Source organism: Tamandua tetradactyla, chromosome 11, assembly GCF_023851605.1.
Source record: "Tamandua tetradactyla isolate mTamTet1 chromosome 11, mTamTet1.pri, whole genome shotgun sequence".
Lineage (NCBI taxonomy): Eukaryota > Metazoa > Chordata > Mammalia > Pilosa > Myrmecophagidae > Tamandua > Tamandua tetradactyla.
The window spans coordinates 22,523,829-22,545,342 of record NC_135337.1 but is presented as its reverse complement, the minus strand read 5'-3'; the positions used below and the strand labels follow the sequence as shown (position 1 = coordinate 22,545,342).

General features: G+C 34.4%; 1 protein-coding gene across 22 annotated transcripts in view; it reads left to right on the top strand.

Moving 5' to 3' along the window:
- The window catches only part of CDC14A (cell division cycle 14A), a 151,552-nt gene that overhangs the window by 119,743 nt on the left and 10,295 nt on the right, over nucleotides 1-21,514 (top strand). For all 22 annotated transcript variants that reach the window (XM_077120117.1, XM_077120115.1, XM_077120111.1 and 19 more), the window contains 2 exons: nucleotides 878-1,016; nucleotides 20,517-20,676. In XM_077120117.1, coding sequence (XP_076976232.1) covers nucleotides 878-1,016; nucleotides 20,517-20,676 — 299 coding nt within the window. The remainder of the gene's footprint in view (nucleotides 1-877; nucleotides 1,017-20,516; nucleotides 20,677-21,514) is intronic.

Below are 21,514 nucleotides of genomic sequence, written 5' to 3'. Positions count from 1 at the left end.
ATGTTTTATATTGTGTTAACAGATCTGGTTCAGTATAAAGAAAATATTCTGACACTAAAGTCACCAAAACATGAAATAGATAGCTATAGGAAAAGAAACGTGAACACTTTCAATCATTTGGTTGGTTCTTTATCAGTCCTCTGTGTACGCTCACAAGGGCAGAGGCCGTGTTTGCTTTGCCCTGTATCCCTAGGATGGTACCTGGGAGGTAGTAGGTGCTCTGTCAGTACCTATTGAATGACAAAATCCTGGTGTCCAAACGAGTTAGGCAGAGGTAAGTATGGCCACCTGACAGTATTGAAACAACTGTGAGTTAGGTGGTTGATAGGGGCTATTGTGTTTTCTGACTTAGATTCTGTTAGTCTTTATTCTCTAATAAGTTAACTGGTTAGAAAAAAGAGACCATGATAATATAATCAGCTATACCAGTGATTCAGAGGTCACACCAAGAAAGTCTTAACTATAGATTATCCCACTTAAGCAGGAGCTGAGGATAAGAGGATCCACCTGACAGGTGATATTTTGTAAGTGCTTATCATGGAACCAGCATTGCCTTAACAATATTTATGTATGACAGTTTTCCCCCAAGACCTCAAGGGATTGAACTCAATAATTTTTCAAGACTGCTCTGATTTTTGTGTTCTCTTTACATATGTTTTTTTTTTTTAATTTTAATCGTGTGATCTACTTTGAAAGATTTCTTGAGTTAGAATTAACTGTTAACCCCACATTATGTAAAATTCATTCTTGTCTGCATTTAAAAAATCTTAGATTGCGTTAGAGACCAATGCATTTTCAGGGCAGGACTTGATTTCATTGTAGTTGTGGGTGCATTTGCTGTACTTTGTATTTCTTGTTCTATTTCCTTCTCTTATAGCTGGTCTTGGCAGAACAGGGACGTTGATAGCCTGTTATGTAATGAAGCACTACAGGTTTACCCATGCTGAAATCATTGCTTGGATCAGAATATGCCGGCCAGGTTCCATTATAGGACCCCAGCAGCACTTCCTGGAAGAGTGAGTATACTGTGTCCATTATCCTGTTACATCTTGTTTCCTGATTATTTCTATCTCCTGTTCTTTGGGTTATGGACTGTGTCAAGCCCGTGGTTACAAAATGGCTGCATTGTTAGAAGTCTGTGCCTATAATGGAATATTGTTGGCTTGACAGCTAATGCATTCTAACTTCGTACCTTTTATATCTCTTGGATCAGGCAAGAGTGAGAAGAAAATCACAGAGCCATCTCTGCCTACCTTTTTTCTGTCATTTTTCTATGTCTGATCTGGCTACAGTGCAATTTTCTTATGTCATCCCACTTGGCACTTTTCATTCTTTCCTTTTGTTTGCATGTCTAAAAGCAGATCTAAAACAGACACACACACACACAACTAAGGTCAGCCAATGATTTCATTAAGATTGCTGCTCTCCTGACAGCTAATTGAACTTCTAATGTAGCTGCAACTTATGAGTATACCTCAAGAAGGAAAAGAGGAGAACTGGGTTTTAATCCTGGCCCTGCCACTAAACAGTTTAGGACCACTATTTAGAAGAGCACTTCTAAATTCATTTACATATTTATTCACTTATTCATTCATTCATTAACTATTTGGCAGCCCCACTCTACCAGGCACCCTGCTGCAGTCCATCAGGTAGAGAGCTTTTACCTGTAAGGGCACAGCCCTTTCTAATTCACTTGGTTTCCCCTTAGAATGTTAGCAGATCCAGTGCAACCTCTAAATGTTATGAACTAGGGATATCTTGTACTAAAATTTCTTTTTTGTTTTTCTTTTAATACTGGGATGACTATTTTTAGTAGTGTTCTTTTCCATATAGTTATTTCCTTTTCAATTTAAATCATTTTAGGTTCGTGAGAAGCAAATGATCATGAATTTCACAGAAAGATGACATAAGTAAGTTCTTAGCACCTGAAATGATTAAGAGAATTTGAACTTGCTGAGGGATTATTCATTTTAGTTGCTAATCCCAAAGGGAATAACCAATATGAAAACAAGTACTAAAAATATGCGGGTATACCTTAGTTCAAAAGAATGAGGTAAAGTAGAGTGAATAAGCAAGGAAAAAATTACCCAAGAAAGGGATCATTAAGACAAAGTTTTTGGCCTGTGAGAAACAAATTAAATAATTCTGTTCTTTTAGAGCGTCATTCTTTATCAGATTCTCAGCCAGTGGTTTCCTCAATTTTGCAATTTTGCATATGTGTGCCTATAGCATGGAAATTTGTTATATGTTTGCACGGGCTTATATTTATTCCTTGTTAACATCAAATGGTCTTTGGGTTAAAAAAAGAAAAAGAATTCCTAAGCCTGGTTCTTTAAGCTCTCTAGTCAATCTCTTCAAACCATTTTTTTTGAATAATGTTCATTCAGTAGATATTTATTGAATATTCACCTTGCCCTGGGCACTCAACTAGAGACAGCGAACAAAGTGAGGAGATGTGGCTCTGAGAATACTAGTTCATTTAGTTTTTTGAGGGTGTCAGCGTACCACAAGCCTTCCCACTTCGTACCTGCGTACTCTTCCCTTCTTCCTCTCTATTCTGCCTCTTTTCTCTGCAATATCTCAAAATAATAATACAAGTATAATTAAGGTTATAAAGCACAAAGGCATTCTAGGTTGAGGAAAGTTTTTGTTTTTTTAATTTATAGATAAGCTGTAGAAGTTAGTATATTTCCTTAAGTTTGGGTCAATACCATAGTTTTCCAAGTATTTTTTTCTGTGAAAATTAAGGTATAGAAATGACTTACTTATATACCTAAAGTATTATAGTAGATCATTACTAATGCTTAGGTTAAAGTTCTTTTTGTTTGGGTTACTCCCTTTTATATTTTACAATATTTTTTATAGAGCTGGCATGGAAGAATGCTTGCACTCTTTTAGGCTTTTCCACTCTTTATGAGAATACCTTCTTCAGGGTCCATGGCCTATTCTGCTTTATGCCTCTAAGTGGCACCAGAGTTAGTATTTTGCTTTACCTGACTGTGTAGTCTTCTTTTGTTCTCTCCCTCCCTTTTCTTCCTCCTCTCTTTTTTTTCCCTTCCAAGCCTTTGTCCTGGTGTTCCCATGGCAGACAGCATTGCTTAGCACATTGGTGGCATTCATTCTTTCCGCAGATATTTTCTGGGTGCATGCTCCCTCTCGGGCAATGTTTTTGGTCCTGGGAATGCAGCAGTTAACCTAGCCGACAAGGTCCCAGGTGCTTATATTTCTAGTGGAGAGAGAGCATAATTAACAGGTATCTAAGTTTATGTATAAGATGATTTCTGATGTGATAGTGTTATGAAAATGTGATAAAGACGAGTGTGATTGTGATTGATGAGGGTGAGGTGAGTCATTTGGATTGAGCCATGGAGGAAGGTATCTCTAAGGAGAGGTCACACCTGATGGGCAAGGAGCTGGTTCTGTCAAAGTCTGAATTGTGTCCTAGGCAGGAGGCACATAAAAGCCCTGAGATGGTGCCAAGCTTACCATTTTTGGAAGCCCAGAGAGAAGCCTAGTGTGACTGGAGTATAATGAGCTAGGAGTGGGTGGTTTGAGGCTTAGGCTGAGTGTCTTTTCATTGAGTGAGCTACCCCTGTAACCATCCTTAGATCAAGAAAGAGGGTATTATTAGCACTCAGAAGCCCTGCTAGTGCCCCCTTGCTATCATTTTGTGACTTCTAACACCATAGAAGAGTTTTGCCTATTTTTGAACATTCTATAAATAGGACCGCACGAGATATGTTTCTGACTTATTTTACTCAAAATTAACCTTATTGTTTGTGTAGCAGTAATTTTGTTTTCATTGCTGTGTAACATTCTATTGTTTGAATATATGACATTTTAATTCTCCTATCCATGGATATTTAGGTTGTTTCCAGATTTTGGCTGTTTCACGTTCTTTAGTATGCCTATCTGTTGGATGTATATCTAGGAGTAGAACAGTCTGGGATGTGCATTTTCAGCTTAAGCTGACATTATTAAACCATTTTTCAAAGTAGATATACCAGTTTACATTCCTGCCAGCCATGGTTGGGAGGTTCCTGTTTTTTCAATGCTTGCTAAGACTGGTATTGTCAGTCTTTTAAATTCAAGTCATTATATTTTATTTGAGGTGGTAATTTGTTTTGTAGTTTTAATTTGCTTTTCACTGATGGCTAATGAAGTTGCATATCTTTTCATGTATTTATTGGACATCTGCATATTTTCTTTTATGAAGTATCTTTTCATGTCTTGGACTATTATTTTTTATTAGATTGTCTTTTTCTTGTTGATTTGTAGTTTTTATAAATTCTGGGTAAAAGTTCATTGTCTATTATATGCAATTCAAATATATTCTTCTACTCTGTGGTTTGCTTTTTTACTCTTTGAATAGTTTCTTTTGATGAATAGAATTTTTAAATTTGAATATTGTCCAATTTCATTAATCTTTTCTAAGTGATGCTTTTTATATTCTACTTCAAACTTCTTTGTCAATTATAATATATGAATGTGTTCTTTTATGCTATCTCTAAGAGGCTTTGTTGATTTTAATATCACCTTTAGGTATTGATTTGTTAAGAAATGCTTTTTAAAAATTATATTGTAAATTAGAGGCCAAGGTTATTTTTTTCACCCATGTGGATAATCCAGTTGACCTTGCACAACTTATTGAAAAGACTACCTTTTTCCGATTGCTGTTATGTGTCACCTTTATCATATATCAACTGTCTGTGTACAGGTTGGTTTGTTTTTGGACTGTATTCCATCTATTGGTTAATCTGTCTATCTTGACACCACTACTTCAATGTCTTAGTTGCTATACCTTTAAAATGAATCTTGATGTCTGGTAGTGTAAGCCTTCCAGTTTGACCATATTCATGATTTTCTTTGTCCCTCCATTTATTTGGGCCTTCTTTAATTTCTCAGTAATTTTCTGTGGAGAGGTGTTTTTTTGCTATTTTTATTTTGCTATTTTTATTCCTAGATATTTGATATTGGATGCATTATAAATGGCATCTTTTTTTAGGTTTATTTTCTGTCTAAAGCTTGTATATGGAAACACAATTGATTTTTTTTTTTACAAATAATATATTCACATAGGTTTCTAAAAATTGAAGTGTGATCTACATAGAATAAAATGTAAAGAATACAGTTTGATGAGTTTTGACAATACCTGTGTAACCACCACCCGAAACAAAATATAAAGAATTTCATATGCCACAGAAAGTTTCCTTATGCTCCTTTGTAGTCATTTCTCCTGACATACCTCAGAAGCAACTGCTTTCAGATTTCTATCACCATAGATTAGTTTTACCTGTTCTTGGACTTTATGTCATGCTGTACGTATTCTTTTATGTCTGCCTTTTTTTTTTTTCAGAATAATGTTTCTGAGATTCAACTATGTTGAATATATCAATATTCCATTCTTTTTATTATTAGCATTCTACTGAATGAAAATATGATAAACTTATCTATAGAACTGTGAATGGACATTTGAATGATATCCAGTTTTTGGCTGTTATGAATAAAGCTGCTATGAATATTTCTGTCTAAGTCTTTTTGTGTATGTATGTTTTCATTTCCCTCGTGTAAATTCTTAGGAATAAATTGCTGGATTTTAGAGTATTTTAACTTGATGAGAAACTACCAAACAGTTTTCCAACGTGATTGAATAATTTTAGACACTAATTGGTGATTGTTTCGGTTTGCTGAAATTGCCAGAATGCAATATACCCAAATGGATTGGCTTTTACAAAGGGGATTTATCAGGTTACAAATTTACAGTTCCAAGGCCATGAAAATGTCCAAATTAAGGCATCAAGAGGAAGATACCTTATTGGAGGAAAGACAAGGTTCCTCTGTCACATGGGACGGCACATGGCAGTGTTTGCTGATCTTTCTATCCCGGATTCTGGTTTCAAAATGGCTCTCTTAGCTCCTGGGAGTTCTTCTTGCTTCTCCCTGGGGTGTATTCTTTCTTAGCTTCTCTAAACTCTCTCAGCTCTCTTAAAGGACTCCAGCAAGTGGATTAAGACTCACCTTGAATGGGCAGGGTCACATCTTCATGGAAACAGCTTGATCAAAAGGTCCAACCTAACAATAGGTTTTTATAGATGCCTTTTAAACAGGATGAGGAATTTTCTTTCTATTCCTAGTTTGTTCAGAGTTTTATTTAAGACCGGGCATTGAATTTTGTCATTTTTTTGTACATCAATTGAGATAATCATATACTTTCCTTCCATTATTCTGCCAATTTGATGATTAGATTGAATTTTGAATCTTGAGCAGCTGGCATTTCTGGGATAAACCTGGCTTGATCATAAATGTACTATTCTTTTTATATATTGCTGGATTCTATGTACTAATGTTTGTTAAAGATTTTTGTGTCTACGTTCACAAGAGGAATATTAATGCATAATTTTCTTATAATGCCTTTAAGTTTTGACATCAGGATTTTGTTGACCTTATAAAATAACGTGGAAGTATTTCAACATGCGTCCTAAAGTTCCTAGTGATATGACTTCTAAATAATCATTCCCCACCTTGAACTGTGCTATTATAATTATCTGTATGGTTGTATGTTCATTGGTCTTTAATATCCACATCACTCCTGTCTACCTTTGAGGTAGTCTCAGAGCTAGCATGCTTTCCTCCTTCTGCTCCTTTCTTCCTCATTTCCTTCCATAAATACTGGTTGAAAGCCAGTATGTATTAGGCAATGATCTAAACACTAGAGACATTGCTATAAAAGTAAAAAAATAATCCCTGACCATTGGAGTTTACATAGTAGAGTGTTTTTCTTTGGGGGAGGGGATTAAGAGACAAATGAATAAAATATGAGGATAAATGTTATGTGGGTAAAAGAGCAGAGAAGAATAGGGAACAGAAGGGAAGACAGTTTTAAATATGGTGGTCAGAAGAAGCCTCATTGAAAAGATAGCTTTTGAGCAACAGTCTTGAGGAAGTAGGAGCACATTCATTCACGCTGTGGCAGGCTTCAATAGTTGGTTCCTTTTTATTGCTAAGAAGTCTGACAAGTTATGAATGCACCTCTGTTTATTTAACCACTCACCTGATAAAGGACATCTAGGTTGTTTATTGTTTTCTGGCTATTACAAATAAAGCTTCAGTAAACCTTTATGCACAGGTTTTTGTGTGAGCATAACTTTATTTCTCTGGGGTAACTACTCAGAGAGTACAACTGTTATGTCATATGGTAGTTGCATGTTTGGATCTTTAAGAAACTGACAAACTTTTTTCAGAATAGCTGTATCATTTTACATACCTACCGAAAAAGTGTGCATGGTCCAGCTTCTCTGTGAAGGCCTGCATTTGGCGATGTCACTATTTTTTAATTTTAGCTATTCTGATAGGTATGTAATGAAATCATGTGGTTGTAAATTTGCACTTTACTAAGAAGTAATGATGTTGAATAACTTTTCATTTGCTTCTTTGCCACCTGTATAACTTTTTTTGTGAAGTGTGATGTATCTGTTTAAATCTTTTGCTCATTTTTTTATTGGAGGTCTGTTTTATTTTTGAGTTTTTGAAAAGTGTGGTAACATCCATATAAATTTGCTCTTTTGACCATTTTCAATTCTCCACAATTCAGTGGAATTAATTACATTTACAATGATATGCTATTATCACTGCCACCATCAAAAACTTTTTCATGACCCCAAACAAACTCTCTACTCATTAAGGAATTCCCATTAATACTGAGTTTGAGAGTTCTTTGTATATTCTAGATAGTAGCCTTTTGTCAGATATGTGGTTTGCATATATTCTTCTTTAACGAAATTGATTTAGTAATTCCAATTCCTTTGCTTTTCCTTGTAAATTTTATAATAATCTTATCAATATCTTCAAAAAAACCTTGCTCAGATTTTGATAGGAATGCATTAAGCCTCTATATTATATTTACATGCCTTTTATTTATTTTTCTTGCCTTATTGCTCAGGCTAGAGCTTTCATCACCATATTGAATAAGAGTGGTGAGAGGAGACGTCCTTGCCTTGTTACCAATATGAGGAGGGAAAGCATCCAGTCTTTCACTTAAGTATAATTTTAAGTATAGAATATTTAATAGATACATTTTATCAAGTTGAGGAAGTTCCCCTCTATTTCTGTTTTTCTTAGAGCTTTTTTTCTTTTTGTCATGAATGGGGTTGAATTTTTTAAAATGCTGTTTCTGCATCAATTGATATTACCAGGAGATTTTTCTTCTTTAGCCTGTGAATATTGTAGATTACACTGATTGATTTGCAGGTATTAAACAAGCCTTGATTCCTTGGAATAAATGCCACTTTGTTACAGTGTTTTTTTTTTTTAATATTTTGCTAAATTCTATTTATTAACTTTGTTTTAAGGATGTTTGCATCTATACTGATAGGAAATACTGTTCTGCAGTTTTCCTTTTTGGTACTATCTATGTCTGGTTTTGGTATTAAGGTACCAGAATTTATACAGTGAATTGGGAATTGTTCTGTACACTTCTGCTTTTTTGGAAAAGATTGTGTAGAATTGATTTAATTAATTACTCTTTAAACATTTGATAGACTTCCCCAGTGAAACCATCTAGATCTGGGAGTTTTAAGATTATGAATTAAATTTCCTTAATAGTTATTGAGCTATTCAAAATAATCTGTTTCATGTTGAGTGAGTGTGATAGTTTGTGTTTTTTGAAGCATTGGTCCATTTTATCTAAAAAAAATTTATGTATGTAGAATTATTTACAGTATTCCCTTATTTTCCTTTCATATCTCTAGGGTCTGTAGTGGTACTGTCAGTTTCATTTGTGATATTAGTTTCTCTTTTCTCTTTTTTCTTGTCAGTCTTGGTAGTAGTTTGTCAATTTTATTGATCTTTTCAAAATAAGCTCTTCATTTCATTGATTTTCTCTACTGCTTTCTTTTGTCTTAAATTTCATTGATTTCTACTCTTATATTTATTTATTTTTTCATTTGTTCTGGGTTTGTTTTGCTCTGCTGTCGCTAGGCTCTGAGGTAGGACTTTAGATTATTGATTTGAGACTTTTCCTCTTTTAATATATGCATTTAGTGCTATAAATTTCCCTCTCAGCACAACTTTACATCTGTGTCACAAGTTCTGATATATTTTCCTTTTCCTTCAGTTTGAGGTTTTATTGATTTCCCTGAGACTTCCTCTTTGACCTATGGATTATTTTGAAATGTGTTGTTTAGTTTCCAAATTTTGGAGACTTTCCTGTTATCTTTGTCATTAATTTTTAGTTTGATATCATTGTGGTTAGAGAGCATACTCATATGATTTCAATTCTTTAAAATTTGTTGGTTTGTTTTATGACTCAGGATATGGTCTGTCTTATATTATGTTCCATGAGCATTTGAAAAGAATGTATGTTCTGCTATTGTTGGGTGACATATTTTATAAATATTGATTTCATTCTGTTGGTTGATGGTGTGTTGCTTGTTCCGAATCATTGCTGATTTCCTGTTTAGTGCTCTATCAATTGTTAAGAGAGGGATGTTGAAATCTCCAACTCTAATTGTGAATTTGTCTGTTTCTTTCCATTCTATCAGTTTTTGCCTCACATATATTGCAGCTTTGATGCATACTTATTTAGGAATGTTATATCTTTTTGATGGAGTGAAAAAGTTTATCATTATATTTTGTCCCTGTCAGTCTCTGGTAATTTTCTTTACTCTGAAGAATACCATATTTGATATCAATATAGCTACTTCTCTTTCCCCTTGATTAATGTTCATATACATATCCTTTTACTTTCAATTTGCCTGTATCATTACCTTAGAAGTGAGTTTTAGTTGACAATACATGGTTGGGGCAAGTTTTTTAAACTACTCTGCCAATCTCTGTTTTCTGATTGGTATATTTAAGCCATTTATATTTGATATAATTATTGACATGCTAGGGCTTAAATCTGTCACTTTACTTTGTGATTGTCCTATTTTTTAATTAGCTTTTGTTTTCCCTCCATCCTGTGTGTTACTTGAACTTTTTTTAAGGATGCTATTTTAATTTATCTATAGTGTTTTAGAGAATATAGCTTTTTTTCATGGTTATTCTAGGTATGTGTTACATTATATATACATAATTTATCACAGTTTAGAATGTTATTTTACCAGTTCAAGTAAGGTATAAAACTCTTACCTCCCTTTGCATCCCTTTACCTTCCCTGTTAATAATAAAATGGTCTTAAATATTTCATCTGTGAACATTTTGAGCCACATCAGAAGTGTTATAATCTTTCCTTCAAACATCGTTTCGAAAACTCAAGAGGAGAAGGAAAGTTTATTGATAAATACAACAAACTTATTCCTCTTATCCATATTATTCCTCCACGTTTTCTTTTCTTCCTTCCTTGTGCTCCAACATTCCTCATATTTTTTTTGTTTCCTTTCATTTTGAGAATATCTTTTGTGATTCTTTTAGGGTATGTTTGCTGGTGACAAATTTTCTTAGTTTTTCTTCATCTGAGAGTGTCTTGATTTCTCATTCTTTTTTCTTTCAATTGAGGGTGTAATTCATGTTAACATACTGTTTTAGTTTGTAAAAGCTGCCAGAATACAATATACCAGAAATGGACCGGCTTTTAAAAAGGAAATTTATTAAGTTGCAAGTTTACAGTTCTAAGGCTGTGAATATATTTGAATTAAGGCACCAACAAGCGGTTTCCTTTATTCAAGAAAGGCTGATGCCATCCAAGCAGCTCTGTCAGCTGGGAAGTCATGTGGCTGGCTTCCTGGGGTCTTTGGGTTCTACACCTGTCTCTTAGCTGGGAAGGCACATGGTGACAACTGCTAGCTTTCTCTCCCAGCTTCTTCAGTGGCTTTCCGGTGGCATTTTCTTTATGCATCTCCATAAGTCTCTGGCTGTGTGGGCTCTTTTGGCTCTAGTGGTTCTGTCCAAAATGGTTCCCTCTTACAGGACTTCAGTAAGCAACCCCAGCTTGAATGGGTGGAGATACGTCTCCATGGAAACTATCTAACCAAAAGTTAACACCCACAGTTGGGTGAGTCGCATCCCCACAGAAACAATAAAAAGATCCCACTTGGCAATATTGAATGAGGATTAAAGAACTGGGCTTTTTGGGGTACTCAACAGATTCAAACTGGTACACGTACATTTAAGCATTTTAAAGTGTACAATTTACTGCCATATATTGCACTCACAAATGTTCTGCAGTGACCCTGTCTCTAGTTGAAAGCTTTTTCATTACCCAAAAGGAATATTCCATACTCTTTAAATAATCACTCCCAAGTCCTCTGAACCCCCAGCCCCTGGCAACCAGTAATCTGTTTTTTGTCTCTGAGGATTTGCCTATTCTTGATATTCCTTATAAAAGAAATCATCTAACAATATAACAATTTTACATCTGGTTTCTTCCACCTAGCATAATATTTTCAGTGTTCTTCCAAGTTGTAGCATTTGTTAGTACTTAATTATTTTTTATGGCCATATAATTGCAATATACAATTGTTGTTCCTCATGTCCTGAGGTTCTTAAATGGTCTGCCTATTTCTCTGTACCCTTTAAAATCTTGTCTTTTTAATGTAATATATGTAATATATTGTTGTACTTATGGGAGGAATAGGGAAAAGTATATTTATTTGACCTTCCTGTAAGTGGAAATCTTGTCTTGCATTTTTAAAAATATTTTTTTTAAACTTTTTTATTGTATAGGATAACATATATACAAAGCAAAGAAATAAAAAGGCAATAGTTTTCAAAGCACTCTTCAACAAGTAGTTGCAAACAGATCCCAGTGTTTGTCATGGGCTACCATACGATCCTCTCAGATTTTTCCTTCTAGCTACTCCAGAATATAGGAGGCTAGAAGGCGTAAATATTTTTTATCACCACAATTGGCATTTTTTCTTTGTGAAAAATAAAGTATATATATAAAAGCAATAAATTTCAAAGCACAGCACCACAATTAGTTGTAGAACATATTTCAGAGTTTGACCTGGGATACTCTTCCATAAATTTAGGTTTTTACTGCTAGCTGCTCTAAGATACCGGAGACTAAAAGAGATAAAAATTTAATGATTCAGCAGTCATATTCATGTATTAAATATATGTTTGGACTTTGGCCATTCTAGCCTTTTCATGTTGGAAGGGTTAATTTTTTAAAAAAGTAGTTTTATTGACAAATCTTCACACACATACAGTCCATACATGGTGTACAATCAAGGAGTCACAATATTATAGTTGTGTATTTGTCACCATGATCATTTTTAGAACATGTGCATCCAGAACATATACTCCAGAAAAAGAAACAAAAAGAAAAAACTCATACATCCCATACCCCTTGCCCTTCCCTTTCATTGGCCACTAGAATTTCAATCTACCCAATTTATTTTATCCTGTATCCCCCCATTATTAATTTTTTATCCTTATTTTTTTTAATTCATCTGTCTATACCTTTGATAAAAACAGCATGAGACACAAGGTTTTCACAGTCACACAGTGACATTGTAGAAGTTATGTCATTATACAATCATCTTCAAGAATCAAGGCTACTGGAACACAGCTCAGTCATTTCAGGTACTTCCCTTCAGCCACTCCAATATACCGTAAACTGAAAAAGGGATATCTATATAATGCATAAGAATAACCCCCTGGATAACCTCCTAATTCTGTTTGAAATCTCTCAGCCACTGATACTTTATTTTGTCTTATTTCTCTCTTTCCCCTTTTGGTCAAGAAGGCTTTTTTATTCCCATGATACCAGTCCTGGCAAATCTCAGGAGTTGTGTTTCCACATTTCTGCAAGATTTACACCCCTGGGAGTTATGGCCCACGTAGCGGGGAGGGCAGGCTTGCCTTATATTTTCAAAGAATTAGTCTGGCTGTTTTGTTCAGCCTGAAATCCGCTGTGTTGGGCTTAATAATGGCCCCCAAAATATGTCCGCAACATTTTGTGAATGTTACCTTATATGGCAAAAGGGACTTTGCAGAGGTGATCAAGTTGAGGATCTTGAAATGGGGAGATTATCCTGGATGATCCAGGTGGGTCTGATGTCATCACAATAGTCCTTATAAGAAGAGGCAGGAGGGTCATTTAAAGGAGAAGGTAATGTCATGATGGAAGCAGAGATGGGAGCCACAAGCCTGGGAATATGAGCGGCCACTAGAAGCTGGAAAAGGCAAGCCTCCAGAACCAACCAGCCTTGCTGACGCCTTGGCTTTAGCCCAGAGAAACTTACTTTGGGCTTCTCTAAGAGCATGAACTTGTGTTATAAACACTGTTTGTGGTCATTTGTTACAGCAGCCATAGGAAACAAAGCATCTATTTTGTGTAGATACTTGGTAAATTTGTACAGTGAGATGTGCAGATTATAGTGATGAGCACAGGTGTGCGGCACTTTCCATTCAAATTAGTTTCTAATTTGAAGTATTTGAGGTAGGGGAGTCTTGTGATCCAAGTGTTATTTAAAAGATTGGGTTGCAAGCAGTGTGTGGGTGGGAGACTGGAATCAGAAAGGCTAAAAAAGAGACCACTCTAATTTGCCTTGGGGACCGGGACTTTTTGAAGGAACTAGAATTTTGACTCTGAAGAGTTAGAGGTGGATGCCAAGGACAATTCAAAGAAATAAATATCAGGCAGTGCAGACTGACTAATGATTGATTGGATATAAGAGACGAAGAGAGTGAAGTCAATGATGACGCAAAAGCATGAATAAGTAAGGTGTTCATTAAAAAAGAAATTAGAGGGTAAAAAAAAGTTTTCTGATAGGTCTTCATGTGTTAAAAATAACTGAACAAGATAAAAAGCTTGTAAAAGGTGAAAAAAGCCAATCAGTGCTTTTTAGATTTTCATTCCAAATCTATGACTTTATGAAAGCTGATTTGTCATATCCTGCTAGTATTTGAAGACCAAAATATGTCCAGGTGTTTGATTTCTGTGTCTTAAAAAAAACATTTCTTTTATACCTTCAGCAGTGAGATGTTTATTGGTATCCTGTGAGTTGTTGGTGAATTTGTGTAAACAAATCCAGACCTTTCCTTTGTTACAGTTGGAAATTTTATATTAAAATTTTTTCCTCGGATATAAATAAAGCTATCTATTTACAAAACACCAATAAATGTTTTTCTTCTACCTAAAGCTGATGTTCTTCGCCTAAAAATACCATCCTGAACCCAGAAATGTGCCTTCTACCAAACATCCTCAGTGTTCTTAAAATGATGCACAAACACATCTATTTTGTTATTAAGCCAACTCTAAACTTGTCCTTTTCAAAGACAGACTGTAGAAGTATAAATGGAAAATTCTCCCATTCTGCTTTATTATCATAGATATTTTCATCAACATTTAGTCAGTTGGATATTTTTCACCATTCTAACTTAGTTGTCTGCTAGTGTTTCTCAAACATTAAAATGCATAAGAATTACTTGGATATCTTGTTAAATGCAGTTTCCGGTTTTATAGGTCTGGGTTGGGACATGAGTGCCTGCATTTCTAACATGCACCATATGCCAATAGCTGCTGATCATGGACCACACTGAATATTTATCAAACAATAATGGCTTGAAGTTTTCATTATGATGCCACTGTTTGCTTTTATAATTTATTTTTTCAGATACATGCAGTAGATCAAGGAATGTGGATCAGTTTTTATAATCTATTTTAAGGATTAAAAATTTGTCATTCCTGAATACAGAAATTAAAATCTGAAATATTATTAAAAACAGACAATAACAATAGAAGATATCTTGCTTTTTTGATTAGCATATGAGCATATTGTATAGGTTTCACATTTTCACTGCTTATTGTCTCGTTTCTGCAATAAAATATTCAATTATAGAAGCTTCCAATTTCCAGTTTTTATTGTTGCATCATCTGATCCTTACTGTCAGTTGGCATTGAACTATTTGTTATTAAGCAAAAATAAAATCCTTTATGGTTTAAGTATTAAAAGATAATTAGGTAACAGAATTTTTGGCAATGGTAGCATCAGATAATTAGATTGAAATACTCATGCCAATAGCAACTGAATGGTTTTTGTTTGATTTTCTGGGTTCTGAATAAAGATGCGTGAAAAATATTAGAACTAGGACAAAAAATATATTGTAAGCCATGAATGCATAAGCTTCGTTACAAAGTTTGTATGTTGGCATGATGCCAATGCTCTGATTGTATGACTCTATACCTAGGTTTAGCTAGTTAAATCTTTTCAAGAATTCCCAAACTCACTTTTTTCCCTTCTAGCCATTTTTTTGTGTGTATGTTTCAGAATCAGGAGTTTTCCCCCGTACTTTGATAAATTCTGTTTGTAAACATCTTCTCACAACTTCTTCCAGTGGCATCTCAGAATGAGTAGAATTTCCTGAATACCTGCCCCCTGCATCTTGGGTGTTGCTTTTTCGTTAATTCGATATTTTTTAAGTCAACCTCTGTTTCTGTAATAGCACTGGGGCAGTGAAGTACTAGGTATGCAGGGCAGATTGGTATCCGAGTCATAGCTAGAGTAGGCCTAGGGCCGAGCTGGAAAGTAGGTTGGGTTTCTATGCAAAATTCTCAGATAGTAGCTTTGGATAGTCATTGGGATCAGGGTTGGTTGTACTGGGAAAAGATATGTCCAGGTGGAAGGAGTGATGAAGATGGAGAGTTAAAGTGTAGATAAAGGATTAGGTTGGATTTAAGGAGGTGAGGAAAAACAAGTCAGCTACAAACAGAAGAAGCCCACAATGGCCTCCATTGTGTTCTAAATTCAAAACCCAAAGTACTAAGAACAATGCAATGGTCTTGAGCTTCTTTAAAGCAATTTAAAAAGTAGATTTTAAAAAGACCTGCTGAATACTCAAATGCTCAATACCAGATTAACTGCTGTTTGGCTCACAATGAAGCCAATTTAGTTATTTTCTTATGTCCCAGGCCTAGCTAGTCCAAGTCTGATTAATCTAGAGCCAGGACATGTCTGAAAAAATTGCCCCAACATTGTCTAGTTTTCCATAAGGTTCTACATAGATTGAGACAGATTTCCTCCTGTCATTTCAAAGCTCATGTCCTATTGGCAAAGGGTCAGTAATGTCCTTCTCACTTGAAAGTATACTACATTGTTGGGGAATTTACTTTGAGCTGGTGTGATAGCGTCAAAGGATTTGATTTTTAAATGCCAAATATGTAAAAATACATGTTTTACTTCTTTTGTTTGAGATAAAGCTTTTAAGGAGTAACAGACACCACAATAAAAGCTAAAGTAGTTTTCATTGTCAATAAAAAAGGTTTTCGCATGAAGTACTGCTTTTTCTTAAGAAGCACTTGCGTACAGCATTGCTTAGCAACACACAAATCAGCTTTGACACCTTATTCATCTTTAATATTCAGGTTCAGATAAGTCTTTCCCATGATGGGGCTGACTGAGTCTTTTAAACCAAGCAGGTAAAAGATGTCACTGTAATTTTAATCTTAGGTTGGAAGCTGCATCAGACTTCATTTTATAACTAGTTTTGGAATTGGATCTTAAAATTTTTTTTTCATTTTAGCCTCTTAGGTCCTCCAGTGTCTTGGCCTCTGTTTATACTTTCTGTTTTTTATTCCTAAATACCCTTTCAGGGTCTTCACTTCATTTTTGGAATAAAATCTAAATTCCTTAGCATGCATGCAGGGCCAATCATCATCTGGTTCATACCCGCTTCTCCTTTCATATCCTCTGCTTTGGCTAAATCAAACAACCCGTTTCCCAAACATGCTTTATTCCTGGATGTCACTGTTTCTTCAGCCTGTGTTGTTTTCTCTGATTTGGGTATGCCCTTTGCAAGCTAAGTCCTGTGTATCTTACCAGATACTTCAGGATTTGGGGGAAACTTCTCTGATTCCTTCTGATTGAGAAAGGGGGTCCCTCCTGCTAGGATTCTGTGTAAATCTTGATCATAAGGCCCATGATACTGGATATCTGTTGTTTACTTCCTCGTGCTCAGCTGGAACTTTTTGAGGGGCAGAGCTTCTGTCTTTTATCTGTATATCCCTATCCCTTTCATGAGTTTCATTTAATTTCTCACTCTTTGTGATAGAGCTTTATCTGCTCTTTCTGTGAAACAGTGAGTTCTTCATTACCCGAAGTTTTGGCCAAAGGCCCAAAACAACATTTATGAATTAAATAATTATTTTTTGAACCACTCATTCTGTGCCAAGGTCTGTGATGTTTGTTTACTATTCTTTGGAGTTTATAAGATTCAAGCATCAGATGAGGGATTGTCTGGGTGCAGCATTAAGTAGAGAGAATGGATACAACCAATTAAAGCAAGGATTTTTGAAGATGCGAAATATAGGGGAGGTTATTACATGGTTTTATAAAGATTTACACAAAGGATGGAAATGTAAAGAAGAGTTTGTTTTGAATATGTATTTTTACAGTTAATATAGAAAAATTAATTGAAACTCAGTGGTTATGCTGACCTCATGAATTTATATACCATTAGCTCAGAAATGGTCTGCTTACAAAAAGGAACTTTTGCCATAATAGGAGGCAGATACCGCCACACTCCCTAGTGAATTGGTGTGAGTAGACTTCTGGAATTCTTATTTTGTTCATATATTTAAAAACTCACCTGATTTTTGCTTTTAAAATTTAATCTATTTAGAAATATACTGAAAGTTTCTTAAGATAGTTTAAATTAGTGTCAACCATGAAACAGTGCCTGAAGTGTAAGTTTATCTTCTTTGTGGACAATATATTTTATTCCTAGTGCTTCTATACTGGCTGTCTCAGATATTGGACCTAAAGGTATTCCTTTTCTCTTTTGTTTTATTTAGAAAATGATGACAAAATAGGCAAAAGGTAAAAGAAAAAATTTTACCTCATTTGGAAGTAGGGTAGAATATATATATAAATCAAAGTTCCCCAGACATCCAGTCCTACCCATGCAGTTAACATTTTGGCATTTATTCTATTAACTTCTAAAGATAGTTTATAGGTGCTGCTGTTAAAACAATAAATTGATGTGCTGTCTACTTTCATGATAACTTTAAAGATTCCTTTTCATACTCAACTCTAGCACTGTTCTGCTTTTATGTTTTTTTAAAAAAATTTATTTGCTTTTAGATCATTTATTTTGTTAAAAAGCAAATGAGGCACATTGTTAAAAAGTCAAACAGTAGATCTTATACAATAGAAAGCTTGCATTTCCCTGTCCTCGGGGATAACTAGTTAATATTTTGGTGTATAATTTTCTTCTAGATAACTCTAAACTTTCATTAACGTTTTAATATCCTCCACCCTCTTTTTAATTTTTTTTTACTAAATAGGATCACACTTTCCATACTAAGTCACTTGTATTTTTCATTCACTAATGTTATATTTCATGGCCATTCTTCCCTGTCACCACAGTTAGATCCAATTTAGGCTTTTAAGTGGTTATCTAATATTTCACAGAATGTGTCTATTGTAACTTAATAGATTCGTTCTCCATTGGGGTGCCACCAATATTCTGCTACTATAAATAATGCTACAATAAGTATTTTTATATTTTATATTTTATAAACAATAGTATTTCTATTGGATGATGCCTGAACGTGGGATTGCATGTAAAGTTTTGCTGTAATTTAAGCAGATTCCTGTAATTTTTCTTTTAAGACTTCTAATATTTTACCCTTAACTATAAAGTTCTGATTTGAGAATAAACTATGTTTAAAAGGAGAATCTGATTTCTGTCTCTGAGGCCCATTGATACAGCTCAGGGAGGATTTTTGTTGTTGTTTATTCCCACTTTTTTTTTAAATTGTGATTTTATATATATATACATTTTATATATATGTATATATTATATTTATATGAAATCACATATATATCACAAAATTTCCCATTTTGACCATTTTTTAAATTAGCAATTCAGTGGTATCAATTAGATTCATAATGTTGTATTTCCATCACCACCCATTACCTAAGCTTTTTCACCATACAAAACAGAAACTCTGTACTCATTAAACAATAATTGCCCATTCCACCTCACCTGGTTTCTCATAATCTCTATTTTCTGTCTCTATGAATTTACTTATTCTAAATATTTCATGTAAGTGAAATGTTTTATTTTCCTAGGCTGATGAAAGTAAATCCGTGAAATGGGTCAGGCTAAATAGTGGGAATTTATTTGCTTACAGATTTGAGGCCAGGAAAATTGTTGTTCAAATTGAGATTTCATCAAGGCAATGCTTTCTTCCTGAATGCTGGCTGTAGCTATCCTTAACTCCTCGGTCACATAAGAGGGCACATGGCGATATCTACTGGTCTCTCCCTTCTCTTCTGGGTTTCATTGTTCTAGCATCTGTGGCTTCTCTCTGTCTGATTTTCATTCTCTTATAAAGAACTCTGTCCTGATTGAGGTGGGTCATATCGAAGTAAAGTAGCCTCATCAAAAGGTCCTATTTACAATGCGTTCATAAACACAGGAATGGATTAAATTTAAGAAAATTGTTTTTCTGGGGTGCATATAGTTTCCAATCATCACATGAAATCATACAACATTTGTCCTTTTGTGTCTAATTTAATTCATTCAACATAATAATTTAAAAGTTCATCATGTTGTTATATATATCAGAAACTTCATTCCTTTTTACAGCTGAATAATACTCTGTTGTATATCTATACTATATTTTGCTTGTCCATTCATCTGTTCCCTCATGCTTTAACCTGAATTTTATTTGCTATGTGAAATCTTTGAGAGAAAGTATCACTCAGTCTGCCTTTTGCTTTAAAAAAGAAAATCTGCGCTTACTTTTTCAGAGCATCTCCTGGGTTGTTATTATCTCATTGGACATTGATATTCCTCATAATGAGCCATAGTATTTTTAGTTTAATTCTATTTTGTATAGCATGCTACGAAATGGAATTAAAGCTTTTCTGTGTAGGAGTTTTAGCGTATGAAGATGACTCCAATTGTCGTTTTGCTTACATATTTTAAGTTCTTTTAACCTTGAAAAGCAGTTGTAATTGTACCTTATTAAATAAAAGGAAGCTTATAGATGAACTACAAACCTGTTTCCTCTTCCTAGAGGGAAATCTCATTGAGGCTATAAGGTTTGCTTTTAGATTGTAAGAGCGAGTTTCTTAAGTTATTTGTTCAGAGACTTTCATAGTGACATGCACAATTAGGTACTTAATACTTTTTAAGGTAATATCACCATTCCAACTCAGCTTCCTTCAGTATGTCTTTGGATTCAGTTAACTCCAGCTGTTTCACAAATGAACACCCCAAATTGCTATATGAGAAATATCTTACAAATTTCAAGTTCACATTTAAAAGACAGATGGACTCAGTCTTTATTGGTGTGGAATTTGTTCTGGGCATCTAAGGAATCCAGTAGTCAACCCATGTCTGATTTTATATATATATATATGGAAGATGGGTCTTTATTTTTAACATGGAACTTTAAATTTTATTTTTAGAAGGGATTTCATTTTCCTTATTCTGAGATTTCATTATCTTCTAGTCTGATATGTAAATCTTTGTCTACTGATCTTTTTGTCTCTAAGACATCTGAGGAAATGATGGTGGTTTATTTTAATGAATAATTTTGTTTTCTCTTCTTTTTGCAGAAAACAAGCATCATTGTGGGTCCAAGGAGACATTTTTCGATCCAAACTGAAAAATAGACCATCTAGTGAAGGAAGTATTAACAAAATTCTTTCTAACTTGGATGACATGTCTATTAGTGGAAACTTAACTAAAATACAAAATGTGGAAAGATTTGGAGAGGTGAGTTTCCTCCAGAAAGATTTTCATATATACTTAGACTAATGTCCTGCATTTCTTTGTTTTCCAATTGAGCACATATAATTTGAAACTCTCTGTTCTCTGAGGAATTGCCAGTACCAAATTTTAGCTGTGGAGTCATCCACCTACAAGAACCAGAGCAAAGAAAGCAATTGCCCTTAAAAAGGAAAAAGCTGTAACTTCTGTATATAGTTATACAGAAGGCTACTCTAGTTTGGAGAATATTTACAGAATGGAAATAGAAAAGCATGCTTTGTATTTGAAAATGGAAATAGGTATTAAGAAGAAAAAACTTTAACGTGACAATTGAAGAAATAATACAGACCACAAATGGTACTTTGAAAGTCTCAGATCATTCTGATTTTTCAAGTTAGCCCGGAGTCAAAATCTAGTTAGGGGCAACTTTTTAATTGATTTTCTGCTATAAGTAAATCCTTTTAGAGGCTTGATATACGTTGTCTGATTTACTCTTCATAAGTACCTGATGAGTTAGTTATCTTCATTTTATAGATAAGGAAATTGCATTCAGAGATGTTCTAATTCATTGTTAAAAAACATTATTCATGTCTGCTGCTTCCAAATGTGTGTTTTTCTCTTATACCCTACCACCTCTCTTTAACAATGTAAATAGATTTATCAAGAGTTAGAATCATGGGCATTTTTGGAGATAGAAACAACTGAAATTTGTGACCCAGGTCACACAGTTGTCATGGGGCCAGCTTGAGAACTCCTTGTGACGTACATAACTCCTGGTTTAATTCTTTTCACATTACATCTGAGGTAAAGCTAAGCACCTGACTTATATTCTTATGTCCTCAAA